The following is a 14,853-nucleotide window of genomic DNA, read 5'->3' on the forward strand; positions in this document are numbered from 1 at the left end:
CGCAGAACGAGCTGATGAAACTGACTGTGACAATACTCTGATTTCTGTAATTTCCTGTGGATGGTGTCGCGCTTCCTGTATTAGAACTGACTGTTCTATTAGAAAACTGAGCTGATTTGAAATGCAGACAAATTTAGTGGAAGTCGAAGTCGGTCTGTGATTCATAACAAAGCAGCTCGAGGCAGTGGATTAGTGTGACAACACAGATTAGAGAGTGTGTGTGTGTGTGTGTGTTTTTGTTTTGTTTGGGACGGAGCTGCTTCGGTTCACAAATACTGATTAGAACGCCCAGGGCACCAAAAGTAAAACTTGTCAAACAGTATGAAGCCTCTTGAAATGACGTCGGTTATTCATCTGGTGCGATGGAGGAACAATAACACAACTTTGATAAGAAAGAAAACACTGGAAGTCATTAGGAGACACTTCAACAAATTAACACAAAATAACCTCAACGATTTATCTCAGAATAACAATTTAGTATGTCGGAAATTCACAATTTTGATTTAACATCCATCTTTTTTCTTTCACTGGTGGCGATAAGCTTCCATTATAAGGTTGGACCTCTAACACCATGATGTCTCTAGATGAGTGAGTCTGTGTGATATGTAGATGAGCGTGGACACGTCTGTATCACAGTTCCGATTCAAGAAACCTTTTCAAAAGGAACAAAAGTTTTAGAGATATTTTTATTTCTATTTTTTTTACAGACTTTTTGTCACAACAAAGTCAGCAAGAGCATCTTTTTTAATGTTTTATTTTTTTTTAAACCTCAATTACATTGTAGTAATTCATTTGAAAGCAAACAAGAAGGGACAGCGAGCGTTTTCTTAGCGTAAAAGCAAGAGGCCGTTTTGACATGCAGCGATACAGGCCCCGGGGGGAGGGGGGGTTAACCAAATCCAAGGCCAGGGGGATACTAACAGCCCCTATCATCCAGTTTCAACACAACCCCCCACCCCCCCCCCCCCCGTTTATCCCTCAGTTCGGTTACAAAACACACAGGGAAGCGGTAACGAAAAAGTAGAATCTGAAATCTCACTCCAAGGGGCGACAAAATAAACCCAATTCTTAAAAATTGCCCATCCTATTAAAGTGATGTTACGATTGCTTCAAAAAAACAGATCCAGTAAGAGAATTGCAACATTCAAGTCTTTCTAGTTAGCCAGCATGGTGATTGGTCAAATAATACAGAATATCTTTTGTGCACTACCAACGTAAGATTTGTCCATAAAAAGAAAAACACCATTTGATATGCAAGGGATCCTGGGCCAAGTGGAAAAAGAAGAATCTGACCTCTTGCCTCTCTGACCCAAAGTTACTTCTACTAAAATGAAATCAACGTTGAGGAAGAGGCCGCACAATGAAAGGTTAATATAATTTAACTTTAAAACCTTTCTTTCTTTTTAGACATAACTAGTAGAGTACAGTGCAGTTACTGTTCATGAGATTAAGTCCTGGCCCTTAAAATACTCAGAGTGGAGTTGTAGTAATAATATTAACACACGATTGATCTTCGTTACCAAAACAGTGATGTGGATTTAAGTGCTAAGCTTTGCGTTTGACGTTACATGTTCATATATCTAGTCAGCAGTGTTTTAGGATGTGGGTGTCAGGAGTGCTCCCCCCCCCCCGGTGATTGGTCCCCAAGGGAGACATTACTGTTCTTTTTGTTAAATGGCTACAAACAGGAGGCCGAAGGAAGAGAGAAATCCTATCCCAAAAAAAACTCAGGGGGTGGAAAAGAAAAACAATTTTAAAAAAAAAAGGGGGGGGGGGGAAGGAAAGTCACAGGACAGAGGAAATGACCCTGGAGCAAACAGACAAAAGCAGTGTGGAGACAGAGGTTGATGGAGGGTAAAAGTGATGCGTCCGTCTTCTATCTGGGGACCACTGCGTCCATCTGTCCGTCCGCCCACCCACCTGTCCAGCCACCTCCCGCTCTACGGGCTCTCACTTGAGCAGCGCCTTGATGGCGTCGCTCTCGGCAGCTTCAAAGGCACTCATGCCGTCCGGTCCTTTACAGTCTTTGTCAGCTCCCTGCGGTGGAGAGAGAGAGAGAGAGAGAGGACATGAATATTAAATATGCTCAGCAGGTGCACACACAAGACATATCACACATCTGGTCAGGGGTTAAAGTGAGAGGCAGACCTCTGTGTGAACCAGGCCCGTTTAACACCAGATACTCAGGAGCCACAACTAAAACTTCATCAGCTCCTCCTCCTTTTCTGTCCTCTTTTTGCATCTCTCTGTTTCCTTCATGCTAATTCGCACTGCAGGGGGCCGACCATAGGGGAAAAGTATTTGTAATAAAGCACAATGAAAGATCAAATGAAACCACGTCTTTCTATTGTTACAATTGTAGGAGGCCTCTAATTAACACCATTTCCCATAAGCCCTTGACAATCATCTAACCAGCTCTATAAAAGAGGCGAGTCCAGATACAATAGGCCTTCCAGCAGGGAATGGGAGACCAGTACAAACATTTTAAATGGTAGTGAAAGAGTTAGAAGAATGGAATTAAGACTGGAGGGTTGTGGAAGAAATGACAAGTATGTGTGATTTGTCACACTAGTAGACAGTCATGGGTGTTGTCGTGTTTGCTAAGGTTGTGTATACTTCTAATGCTTGGTAAACTATAAATCATTATTTCAGAAATACTAATAAAAGAAAGTTGGGTTGAACACGTTATTGGAAGAGGAGATAGCCCGGGTGTTCGATGCCATGGCTTGAATTTTCACCCTGGTTCCTCGGATTAGAACACAGGTTCCTCAAAAGGTTCTTGGGTTACACGTGTTGGTCCACGGCCTGGTAACCCCTTATTTTTCTTACTCTTCACAAATATTTCTTAGTCACAAATCCTCCTTGTTGAACACTTGAACCCTCGTATGTGACAAAATCCGTTAAAGTGAAAAGTCTGTCACCTTTATTTCCCCGTCAGCTCAGTCACTAAGCACTGGCTTGTCAGCGTCTCTTTATCCGGAGAACACACGCAACAACAACAACAACAAAAAGTAACAGAAGCAGGGACACAAATCCATTTGAGCTCCGAGGGATAACCGAGTGAATGTGAAAGGGATGGGAGTGGGCGCAATCATTCGGATTACTGAGGACAAAAACAACTGGAGAGAGAGAGAGAGAGAGAGAGAGAGAGAGAGAGAGAGAGAGAGAGAGAGAGAGAGAGAGAGAGAGAGAGACGGGCAACGTGTTGAATGCACATATAGCGACAACAGATTTAATGGGCAGCGGAGGAGTGGAGGGTTCTGTTGTGGAGAAGCATCCCTTTGTTTGGCCTGCCAACTTTAGCCTCTTAGCAAAGGGCTTACACAGTCAAGACAGAGGGAGGGTATTGTTGCGTGGAGAAACTGGGCTTTAAAAAAAAAGAAAAAATAACAGTGTGACCCAGTTCGAGGGCCTCAAAGTGTGAAGATGGTCGTCTGCCTGCAAATTCCAGTAGAAACGGGGGCAACAGAGCAGAACCCCGATCGAGAGGGATTTACCAGAGCTGAGCGGGTAACCTGACAGATCCAACATCTCCAATGGCTGAGAGGACGCAAGGCAAAGTGCAATCTGACAATTCATAACGCATAACTCGCTTCACATGTGGAAAGAAGCCTGCACCAGTCAACACTCGGGTCACAATAGAGGGTCAAGTCCCTTTGCCATCATAGTTGCGTTCATATATCAATTAAAAAAGTGTATTTTATAGGATCATATGTGCATATATAAATAAAAAAAGTTTTTTTCCGGGCACAGAGTTGATGAGAAGATTAATGTCACGCTAAATACCCCCCAGTCACCCACTAACTCACTCTCCTCTTTAATTAGGTTGTGGGGGAGACAAAGCTAAGTGGAAACAAGTTTGAGTTTCCTCCGCGTGAGATCTGTTAATCTTCCTGCTCATAATAAAAACGTCAAGTATTCAATGGAGTTGTAAGAAATCTTAAACTGTTCAGAGCCTTCATAAATCTCACAGCATAGATTCAAATCCAGGAAACATGAGTAATTTCTGAAGGTTTCCTAATGATGTTTTGGGTTTCCAAAAAATAAAACTATCATCTATCCATCATCTACACTGCTTATCTTTTAAGGGGAGGTGTGTGTGTGGGGGGGGGGGGGGGGGGGAGCCAGATCATCCTCCCTTAAACGTGTCTATAAATAATCAGCGGGTTCCTTCAGAGAGTGATTTGTCTTTTTCCAGATACAGGACAGGTTCCTCTAGGAAAACCAGAATCCTTCTTCTGTGATAACATCATAATGTTTCTCTGATAGTAGCCGTCTCTAAAACTTTGCTGGGGGGAAGTCATTAGTAACTGGTTCAAGACCAGACCTGGCATCCCACTCTGCAGGCCTCATTTAGAAGAGCAGAACACAGCTGTACACCTTGACCCCTCTGACCTTTCCACCATCAGTATCACGACTGCCTGGGAGCCAACAAGTCTTCTGACAAACTCAATTACACACCCTGGGTATAGGACCGTGTCTCCTAATGATCCTTCCATTTTGGTCGTCACAATCTGATGTTGCCCTAAAAACTATCTAACACATCGATCCTCCCTATGGGAATTTATGGCAGAGTTACAACAATAGCTGTAAATCTTCCTCCTCCCTGTTACTGCCTCTCAGAACTCACCATGATATTCCCCAATGGCCGTGCTCAGCTCAGTGGCATCCTCCTGACACCACTTACTGTAATGAGCTCCCCCCCCCCCCAACTTGAATAATGACCTCTTATGAACACCTCACTGTCCAAACATTACACAGTCACACAGAAGCCACTTGCCAAGTAAGAGGCAGCCTAATGAGTAAGAATAGACTCCCAGGGTGACTGCAGCCAAACTAAGATGCATCATCATCTTGGATTATGGAGCCACACAAAAGAAGCACCGGGTCAGTAATGTAATGCCACTGACCTGCCAAGTCTCCATTAAGTTTTCATTAAGCCACCGGTGAATGGCACTGAAAGGTCTCCACAGACACACACACAAGGTTTAAAATGTTGGGCCAAAGCTTTGCTCGGAGCCTTTTTGAAATGCAACGCTTCAATCAGACTATTGACCTGCGTGCAGAAGCCAAACCAGTGACCTGCGAAAGGGCAAATATTATAAAACCAAGCAGTTATACATCAGCTGCTCTGGTTGTCATTGATTGAATGATTGACAGAATTTGTCAGCAACTATTTCTCAGCAACTCAAGCCGTTTGTTTGTCGATTTGCAGGATTACCCAAAAGCTACTGAACCGATCTCCATGAAATCTGGTGGAGGGATGGAGCACGACTCACTCGAGAAGCCAATACATGTTTGAGGGGAATCTGAATAAAATAACAGAGCCAATATTTTAATTTTTAACTTTCTTTCCTTGTACCCATTACAAGATAGGGTGTTAGCCTTGGCCAAGGGCATGTGCTCTACAACGCTCTTCTGGTTTATATATAGACTGTGTAAAATCATAAATTTGCTTGTATAGGGCACACTATAGAGGATAACTATAGTTCTAGATTTAAGAGTATACCTTTATAGCTAAACTTTCTAAAAAGGGGTTCAACCTGAATCTTTACTCATTGGCATTCCAAACAAAAGAAATGTAAGGTCCCATAGCAGTAGTGGCATTTCTACCATAAGATGATTGGTTATATGATCATAGCTTATTATATTAGCCATGTAATGTCATGATCTCTTCTTAACATCACTTATGTGGACTCATACATGATGGGGAAACATCTTCTGATCAATATAAGCTGTAAATTCTATTTCTACACCTCTTATTTGCAATATGTTGAAAAATGTGTTCTCAGACCATCTTTTTGTTGATTTTGACCCTTGACTAATCCATTTATACACTGCTGAGTTATTTTGTACACGTACAAAGAGACGAAGAATAAGATGATATCTATTATAACTAAAGGACCGTTTCACTGTATTTTTGAGGAGTACGATGAGAAGAGAAAGGTTAAATTCCTACAATGTACCAAGAACACACACACGGAACAATAAAGAGACCTTACAGGGGTCGGGTAAAAAAGAAAAGGCAATGAAAAGGAACTGCCTTGACAAAGCGATGCTGCATTTCTTCTCAGTGAAGTGTGTACACAGTTCCTCATAGAGTAAGAGTGTGTATTCATGTGTGTATGCGTTTGTGCCCTTTCATTGTGGACTTCAAATTAACTGGCTGGCCTCCACAGGCTGGAGTCAGCACTCTTGGCCAGGATCTTGCGGCTGGGTCACCTATTGGGGTTAAGGGGCCTTAAATAATTTATTGACGAAAACAGCATTGCATGCAGTCGGGAGGCAGGGGGCAGCTCCCATGATGCAACGGGGAACCGAGCCATTTTTTTTGCTGCCAACACAAGAATGTCGGACAGTACAATGGAAACAAATCGGTAATCTCAGCGGGTTCCTCTTATCCACTGGGTGCTGCCAGACAGAGTGGATACGCAGCGGCCCAGTCGATGGTGTGGCTCTGGGACAATCTATTCATCTAATGTCATGAGCTGTCAGGGGGATATGTATTGAGGTATTGTACGGCGGTGACTGAGGACCTTTTGGATGCATCTGGGTGTTAATCCTTGTTGGTACTTAGTGGAGATGAGTACAGAGCCATGAGAGGAGCAAACCTACGCCTTGGTTCACATGTTCTCATTCCACCATAATCCCTGTTCAGATGAGCTATGGCTTCCTGCCTTGCGTTATATGATACCTATGTTTTTTAAAAGGCCATTTCATTTCCAGAGCAGGGACTGTTCTTCCTATCTCAGGTTTAGATGAGCTTCTGGTTTTTGAGAGGATGTACCGTGACTGTACATGTGACTCGTAGCAGAAAAGAGGAAAATCAAAGAGTCAATAACGGAGTCTTATCAGTTTTATATTCATTTTACAATCTAATGCAATATGGTCTTTTCTAGCACAATACGGCACGAAATTGAGACATATACTTCAAGAAACTCAGAATATGTAAAGTCACAGTCAGTCATTGAGATTTCAGCAGCATCATTACTATAACTGCTTGGCTCCATCTTAAATCCATGCTAATGAAAAAGGATTAATACTGAAAAGGTCAGTAGGCAATGGGACGTTATAAAAATGTTATACCAGTTATATAAAGTACAGTTTTAATAGAGTTCATATAAAAACTTTAAGTTTAACACCGCACCATTAACAGAGAGTTAAAATACTCTCACTGTGTGATGACCTGACTCAAAGTGAAAGCACTGGTTCTTTTATTCTGAAGCCCCTGCACATCTTGGACTGAGGTGTTTATGTTTAACTTGAAGCTTCGTGTCAACTGTTAAAAGTTTGACTTTCTGCTGACTGTCATCTGACAGCTCGCAGCCACAACGTGAGGATTTATTCACTGTGACAAACGGGTGACTTCCTGCTGCAGTTTGAACAAACCAACAGCTCTCAGGTTCACTCACTGATGCTAACAGGCTAACCAGCTAGCTCCTGTGTTAATACACTTAAATATTGATTAATGAATACCAATTACCACAATACTTTTTGAATGTTTTCCTTTGCTGAATCATTTATTTCTCTCTCTGTTGGCATTCGCTGCTTTCTTCATATTATCCCTGAGCCAACGGAGCTGATGAACAGCTGATGCAAGTAGCCAGCTGCCGTCCAGCTGCTGGTCAACTTCAAACTGCTGGCCAGTCGATGCCACGGCCGTGTTTGTGAGCAGAGAGGATTACTGCAGCCGATGCAAACAGGAATAAGTAAACAGTGGAGTAGCACCTGAGTGTCTCTGCTCTGTTTCCTTTTTACACACATCACTAATTCCTCTTTTTAAACCTTTCCTGTTAAGTGCATTTGAACTGATTGAAAGACTTCCTGAATAGTGCATTAAAGTTTTATAGTGTAAACAAAAAAGAAAAGGACTTCCCTTATAAACCGTGTGCCTCTCCCCCTCTTCACGTTACTTCTCTTGAGTTGACATGATGCTACTGGGAAACAGTTCTACAGAGGACCTTTCATTCACTCTGCCCCAGTTTAGCCTGGCTGGGAACAGACAGCTGCTCACTTACCCCAAGTCCCCAAATATATATATACACATCTCTCTCATATCTTCCCCATATGCATAACTCAGTTTGCAGCAGCCTTTAAAGAATGCAGGCCAGCTACATTACATCATGCTGGGCTCTAGGTTGTAGACATAACTCTGACCTTGTGCTATTATCAGGTTTCAAGCAAAAAATAACCTGTAGTATTCGTGTACAGTGTGAAACCTCAAAACAGATATTTGATTCTCTATGAAGCTATACCATATTACCATGACCATTCACAAACTCACGGCAAGGTCCGACTACGCAACCTAATGTGTTGTGATCATGTAGTTGTGAGTTCATACTACACAACCAACTGGATACACACGTTCACACACACACACAACACAATCTTTCAACAGGAGAAACTCTCTGGTCCATCTAATTGAATGTTGTTGAAGCTGATTTGTTGATACATATTGATAAGTGACGGCCGATTGAATAGCTTGGCTCATATAAGAGGCTTCTGTCTGCAATTTGATCTGCAGATGAAAACCAGCCTGCATTTCTAAATCTGAACATAAGTATGCATGTTAAATAATATGCATGAACATAAACATTCCTTTTCACTGCGAACTATTCCACTGCAACCGCACAACCATGCAAATAAGCTTGAGATGAGCTATGGATCGGCTACCCAGTGCACACCTGTGTGGTTCTCTTGAAGCTTCTTGACTGATGACAGTTGAGTGTCAGACACAAATACACCAACAAGAAGGTGCTGAAAGACAAGCAGCTATTTGGGCCCTGTTCTGAGTGACATTGATCGTCCACGGGGCCGTGAATTCCAATGGCTCATCCGGGCTACATGGAAACACAACTCCACCAGCCCAGATGAATAGATCTATCATTTATGTGCATGTGAATGGTGTGCTTGTAATTCAGGGTCAAACATGCAAAAAGAGGCACTGACTTTCCTAAAGATAACTCCACACACGAAATACACAGACTTCCTCTTAGAGCTGCAGTGTGAGCTTGGTTAGATTAGACATTTATTATGGCGTGCTTGTATTCCAGCTGCAAAACAACAACCAATGGCAGCTGTGCCTGACACGGTGTTGTATCTCAGCTCACAGACGCTACTGTGAGTGTACAGGCTCTCGTGCATCTGTCTGACAGAGGCAGCATTTAAGATCGCTCCGCAGCAAAACAACGAGGAGAGGCTGAGAAGAAAGATGGAGCAAACATTTACATGGAGACCACTGAATGAAAACTGCTTCAAAAACACAGACACAAAACAAGTGAACAACAGCAAAACTGTTTACCACTCAATGAAAATTCCAGCACAGCCTCCACGGGACTGTGTTAAAGGGCCTTTTGTCCGGTGAGTTACCTCATCAGCACTCATGGAGCCTCTGACACTTCACCATGCACCGACGGCTGAAGGGCACCACAGCACTTGTGTGTGCAGATGCATGTATACGTACGCATGAATGCATTCTCATTTCTGAATACCAACCTTTTCTAGCAGGACCTTGACACAGGAGATGTGACCCTCTAAACAGGCAGAGATCAGTGGAGTTAAGCTGTGTTTGTCAGGAGCCTGTGGAGGGAGCGGGGGGGAGGTGTGAGGGGAAAACAGAGGGAAACATTTTATACAGCGCATTTATTATCAAAGTAAATAAATAAATTACCTCCTGTGAGAGAAGTTTCTCTTACTCTCTTATCGTGTCTAGACATCATAACAGATGTGCTCTGCACTTCAACACTATATCTTCCATGAATCAGAGCCGGTTATCTATAAATATACAAACATATGTTGGCTAGACGAGGCAAAGAAGTTTTTGGTACAAATTTCCATCCCCGAGTTGGTGAAGACCAGACCAGTGGATCTTATGATGACCTGGATGTGTTCAGCCAATCTAGAACCAGGGGTGAGATGCACCTCGGTTGTCTGGGTGCCTTGATCCTTTAGAAGCACCCTGAAAACTTTTGAGAGATGGGCTTCAATCGTATAAGCAAAAGAGCTCTCTCAAAATTACAGATGCTTAAACTGAAAATGATTATTAAGTTCCTCATTGAGTGGATGCACATTAGACTCCCAGCACAACACCAGAACACACTACTGAAGCTCGGGGGGGCCAATCAGGCTAAAAGTGAGCTCTGGTAAGCCTAGACAACTGTTGAATGAGAGAATGGACAATGGCTGAAATAGCATATGACAACTGGTTTTACAGCCAGCTTGCTCTTGTTCAATCAAACTCATACGACTCATATAACATCCAGCAGTTTGTCTGTGGGCAGTGAAAGTCTCGACAGCAGGCAAATTAATGCAAAAAAAAGATTGTGATATGAGCTGGATGCTGTTGTGCTTACGTTGACATCTGCTCCCTTAGAAATGAGGAACTCCACAACATCTGTCTGACCAAAGTCAGCAGCATAGTGCAGAGGCTTCCTCCCACCCTCCAGGGTCCGGTTGGCATCTTCAGCCTGGAAAGAGAGATAAACAACACATGACAGGGCTGGAAAAAGCTCAACACATCAACACTATGCATAACAATATGCACTGAAGGGGTGGGGGGGGGGGTCCCTTTCACCTAGAACAGGAACAATCACTATTGATACAAGCTCCCACTGAAATTTAGTGTCAAACTATTACATGCACACCATCCTCTCCCCTTCGCTTCGCTGCTGTGGCAGCGTTAGATGTCAGCCTGTCAACCTCGAAGCCTGGAGAAAACACAGACACACTCAACGCCCCCCCCTTTTTAATTCCCTTACCACAATAACCACACACACGGCAGAGTGTGTACTCGCCGGCACTCCACTGACAATACCTAATGGAAGACACATCACTCACAGCAGTGGCTGTAAACTCAAACTTTTCTCAAAACTATGCTGATTAAATAACCGTCTGCATGAAGACGGAGGAAAATAGGGAAGGGGGGGGGGGGGGATATCTACTCTCTTTAACTGAGGTAAGAGAATGTAGGAGTAGAATCCGCTGAAAGTACCCGGGAGAAACTGGAATATCTTGTTACACAAGACCCTCATAATAAACAAAGTCAGCTGGGGAGCTACCTGAGATCTGGTCCCTCAGGGACAACAGAGCAAATCAAATAAAGCTGAGGTGCCATTGCAAGGAAGGAAGAGGCAATGGTCGACTTGAGAGACAATGTACACTGTCAATATTATAGACAGGGGAAATTAATCGTTTTTCGATGCGGACGTGAACGACCCTGCAGTTATTTGTGAGCAGTGTTGATGCTTACTTTGTATTTGTTATTTCGCTTTAGAAATTATGAGGAGGGTAGTTAAAATGTGCACACGTAGTTTATCTGCGAACCACAAAAGTAGACGGACACAGCCGCCGCCGATCTGGATTCCTGATCTTACACCATCGAGTAATAACCAAATACATGTAGTTACCAGTGACAGCGATGGGCAGACACAGACTCACACAGGCTGCAGACACATGAGATGAACTTCCCACATAATATTGATATGCCATTAGACCTGATCTGGATTTCTAGTTATAATAACATAATGTTACTGCTTCAAATCAAAACTATTTCCCAGGGCTGAATATAACCATTACAGTTAGGTCATAGAAATGTGTCTACTTGATACTCTGGAGGTGGAAGTAACACTGAATTCCTCAGATGTTTTAACATGTGATGGCAGGAAAAGCATCGTTGATTTGGTTATAGCCCGTCCCAGCTGACATTTAAGATATTTTGCATGTCTTTACACTGCAGGAGGCTGTAAGAGAACCCAGAGAAAAACTTAACTGAGAGAAAAGCAAATATAAATCCTTTGACCTGAAATGACCTTGTGCGTGTGAAGCCTCTTTAATTAGTATAAAGCTTTATGTCCCGATATAGGAATCCAAAATTCTGTGGGATTTTTCATGTAACAAGACAAATGCTTTGAATTAAATTGTCAAATTGTCAAAAAATGAAACTTCCCTTCTTACTCATCCTTTAAGTATTTTTTTAAGGTAGTTGAATTAATGAGTGTTTACACGTTCTGACAGCCTACCTGTCTTTATATATATTCAATTACAAATATTCTTTATTATATCTTCTGTTCTCCCTTGTGTCTTATTTCTCCTTCTACCTCTCCAATGGTCAAATGGATGAGATGACCGTGTGCACACACAGAACCTCCTCATGTCTGTGACTGCACCACCACCTGACTCTGATTGCCACTCGCTCACCTTTATCACTAAATCCACTGAAGGTCAAGTACACCACACTGAAGACAATTCATTATACACTCATTTCCACTGAATCCATTAGCTGTGATGGATATTGAACCTCAGCCCTCTTCTAATAGGGTTGAAATATTACCTGCAACGACTCCAATTCCGATGGCTGATAAAGATCTAAATAGTTTCATTTCGGCAATAGACTAGGGATAAAAAGCTGCAGTTGTTTAAGCCCAGACCTTTTCTCTAGATAATGAAATGGATATGAGTTGTAATAAAACCGTCAGAAATGAGAAAACCCTTCTTGTGATTGGGAAAATTTCTCCGCGATGATGGAAGAATATCAAGTGCAACAATTCAGCCACTGTAATCATGACTTGATGACTTGTGTGTCACGGTGGTTTATAATTTAAATAAGCCTTTTTCGGGGTCTATGCATCTTTCTCTAACCCGCAGGTGAATCCTGTACCTGGACATCCTGTAGTGCAGCTTATGAGCAACAACCACACCCGACAAGACTATTTAGCTTTCACCAAAATATGCATGTTTTATAATATGGGAACTAGGAAAACTATACGAGGAAACAAGTTATGAGTCCCAACAAAATGAAATCTGAGGGTTTTGTGGTAAAAGTATAAGCTTTAGTGTCACGCTGAGAATGTAGGTTAAAACCATAAAAGGTTATTAGACCGCTAGAATTATTAATACACTTTTAAAACACATGCACAGAGAGAACTGGTTCTCACGCAAGATTCTCTCTGGGAAATGAGCAAGCTTCCACTCATGTCTATAGAAAGCCTCCGGTGGTTAACATCAGACTGTTGATTGACGGGTATGAATACGAACTGAAATCTTGATCTGTGTATGATATGAGTTATTAAGTTAATTTAGATGAATGTAGAAAGATAACTGACTTCTTGACTGACCTGAAATATTAGAAATACAGTAGAAATGACTCGTGCAGTATCTTATGGAGCATGACTGTGTGCAACTCCTACATGCACGTACACACAGAGTATAATCCAATGTTCCACGTGTGTTTACAATAATTGAATGTAGGACTGTGGCCTCCTCCAGGAGCAGCAGGGAATCGAGCTTTACTGTTAAGAGACCCTTTAAACCTCTGTGGTGAAATCAGTGTGACCCACCACAACGCCTCCCATCAACAGGTTATGATGCTAGCATGGAAGTGGCCGGGTCTCGACCCCCGCCCACCCAGAGTTACCTCCACACTGCCCGGGCCCGAGTCATCGGTTAGCTCGCTTGCAATTAGCAACACCCATGTAACCGTGCGTTGGCAGAAACCCTCTCCCCCCCTTGCTAATAATAACAACATTGTCCAACAACACACGTATTGTTGGAAGACTATTGTCGCCAACACAACAATAGACCCAGCTGTTCGCTGTGTGAACCAGCTGATGCTATTGTTAGCTAGCTCACCAACAGGTTGCTAGCTGAGGGGTGTGATGATGCTAACTGAGCTTCATGGTACCAACCCACACGTTTTAAAAAGCACAACGCTAATGAGTGATTGTTATAAAAAGGTTGGAGCTGAGCAGGTTAGCTAAACTCCTCAGCTACCACTACCTGTTCTCTACAGTGGCAGCTAGCACTTGCACGTTGCTAGCCATGCTAACATGGCGTCCTGGCTTTGTTGTGAAGTCAAAAATAAAAAGGTGCTGCTGCAAAGTGGATTCACAAACAGCCAAGGATCCTTAAATACAGCTTACATATACATATGTCACGAAAGCTAATTAGCAAAACATCACACCCAACTCCAGCCATCGTTAGCTAGCTAGCTAGTAGCCTACCACCTGGCGTGAGTTACCTCAGCTACAAGGGGTTGCACACAACTCGCCGGACAACCAGTGACATGTTATCCCGTCTTACCGTCTCCAGTTTGGCTTTGACCTCGTCCAGGTCCCCGGTCTTCAGTGCCCACATCAGCTCTTTGTCGCCCATCTTCCTGTGTCTTTGCTCCGGTGCTGCCTCTGCTTCCTCCCTGTTGTGCTGCTGCTGCTGCTGCAGTTGTCAACTTAGATGCTAATGCTATAAAGTTAGCTAGCTGGAGCCGGAACTCTGGAGCGGTCCTCGGTCGTCGGGCCTGGATTAAATGAAAGTAACGTTGTTTTTAATAGTTTAAAAATGTCTTCTAACGAGAAGCTGGGATAAAAAAAATGGCTGTGGAGAAGTTGTGAGAGGTGAAGTAGCGGTGAGGGATCCGCCTTTTACAAGACGGGAGTGTTTCCGATGCCCAACCCGGAAATTAGCTGTATGTTGCGTTCAGGTTCTATCGTTAAAAAGATAGTGAGTCCAGTTTTCAGCTTTTCTTATTTCAAACAAACACAAACAACTTTTTAAACATTCATATTATAAATAACAAATTTAATTCTTTGTTTTTCCACACTTAACTCCATAAAGTCAACGAGTGGACGATATTTTCAAGAAGCTTCGATGTTACCACTTACGTGTAAAAGCAGAAATTCCTACGCTTTCATGGTTATTGAACGCATCGCTGTGTCTAATAATGGACACAACTGTAATAAAACAAAATCTCATTATCAGGTCAGGTTCTGAACAACCTCTGACACATTACAAATGTTTTATTCCTCTTTTTTTCCATTTTATGTTATTGAGGAGTGAAGGCAGAGAATAGAAATACCATTT

General features: G+C 42.7%; 1 protein-coding gene across 1 annotated transcript; it reads right to left on the reverse strand.

Annotated features, from left to right (window-relative positions):
- Positions 1-668: 668 nt before the first annotated feature.
- On the reverse strand, positions 669-14,453 carry mtpn (myotrophin). Its single transcript, XM_053415069.1, has 4 exons — positions 14,077-14,453; positions 10,353-10,466; positions 9,496-9,579; positions 669-2,037 (listed from the first exon to the last, which is right to left on the reverse strand). Exons 1-4 carry the CDS (start codon positions 14,146-14,148, stop codon positions 1,951-1,953), a joined length of 357 nt encoding a protein of 118 aa, XP_053271044.1. The 5' UTR covers positions 14,149-14,453; the 3' UTR covers positions 669-1,950.
- Between the last annotated feature and the right edge of the window lie 400 nt (positions 14,454-14,853).

This window comes from Pleuronectes platessa, chromosome 22, assembly GCF_947347685.1.
Source record: "Pleuronectes platessa chromosome 22, fPlePla1.1, whole genome shotgun sequence".
Taxonomy (NCBI): domain Eukaryota; kingdom Metazoa; phylum Chordata; class Actinopteri; order Pleuronectiformes; family Pleuronectidae; genus Pleuronectes; species Pleuronectes platessa.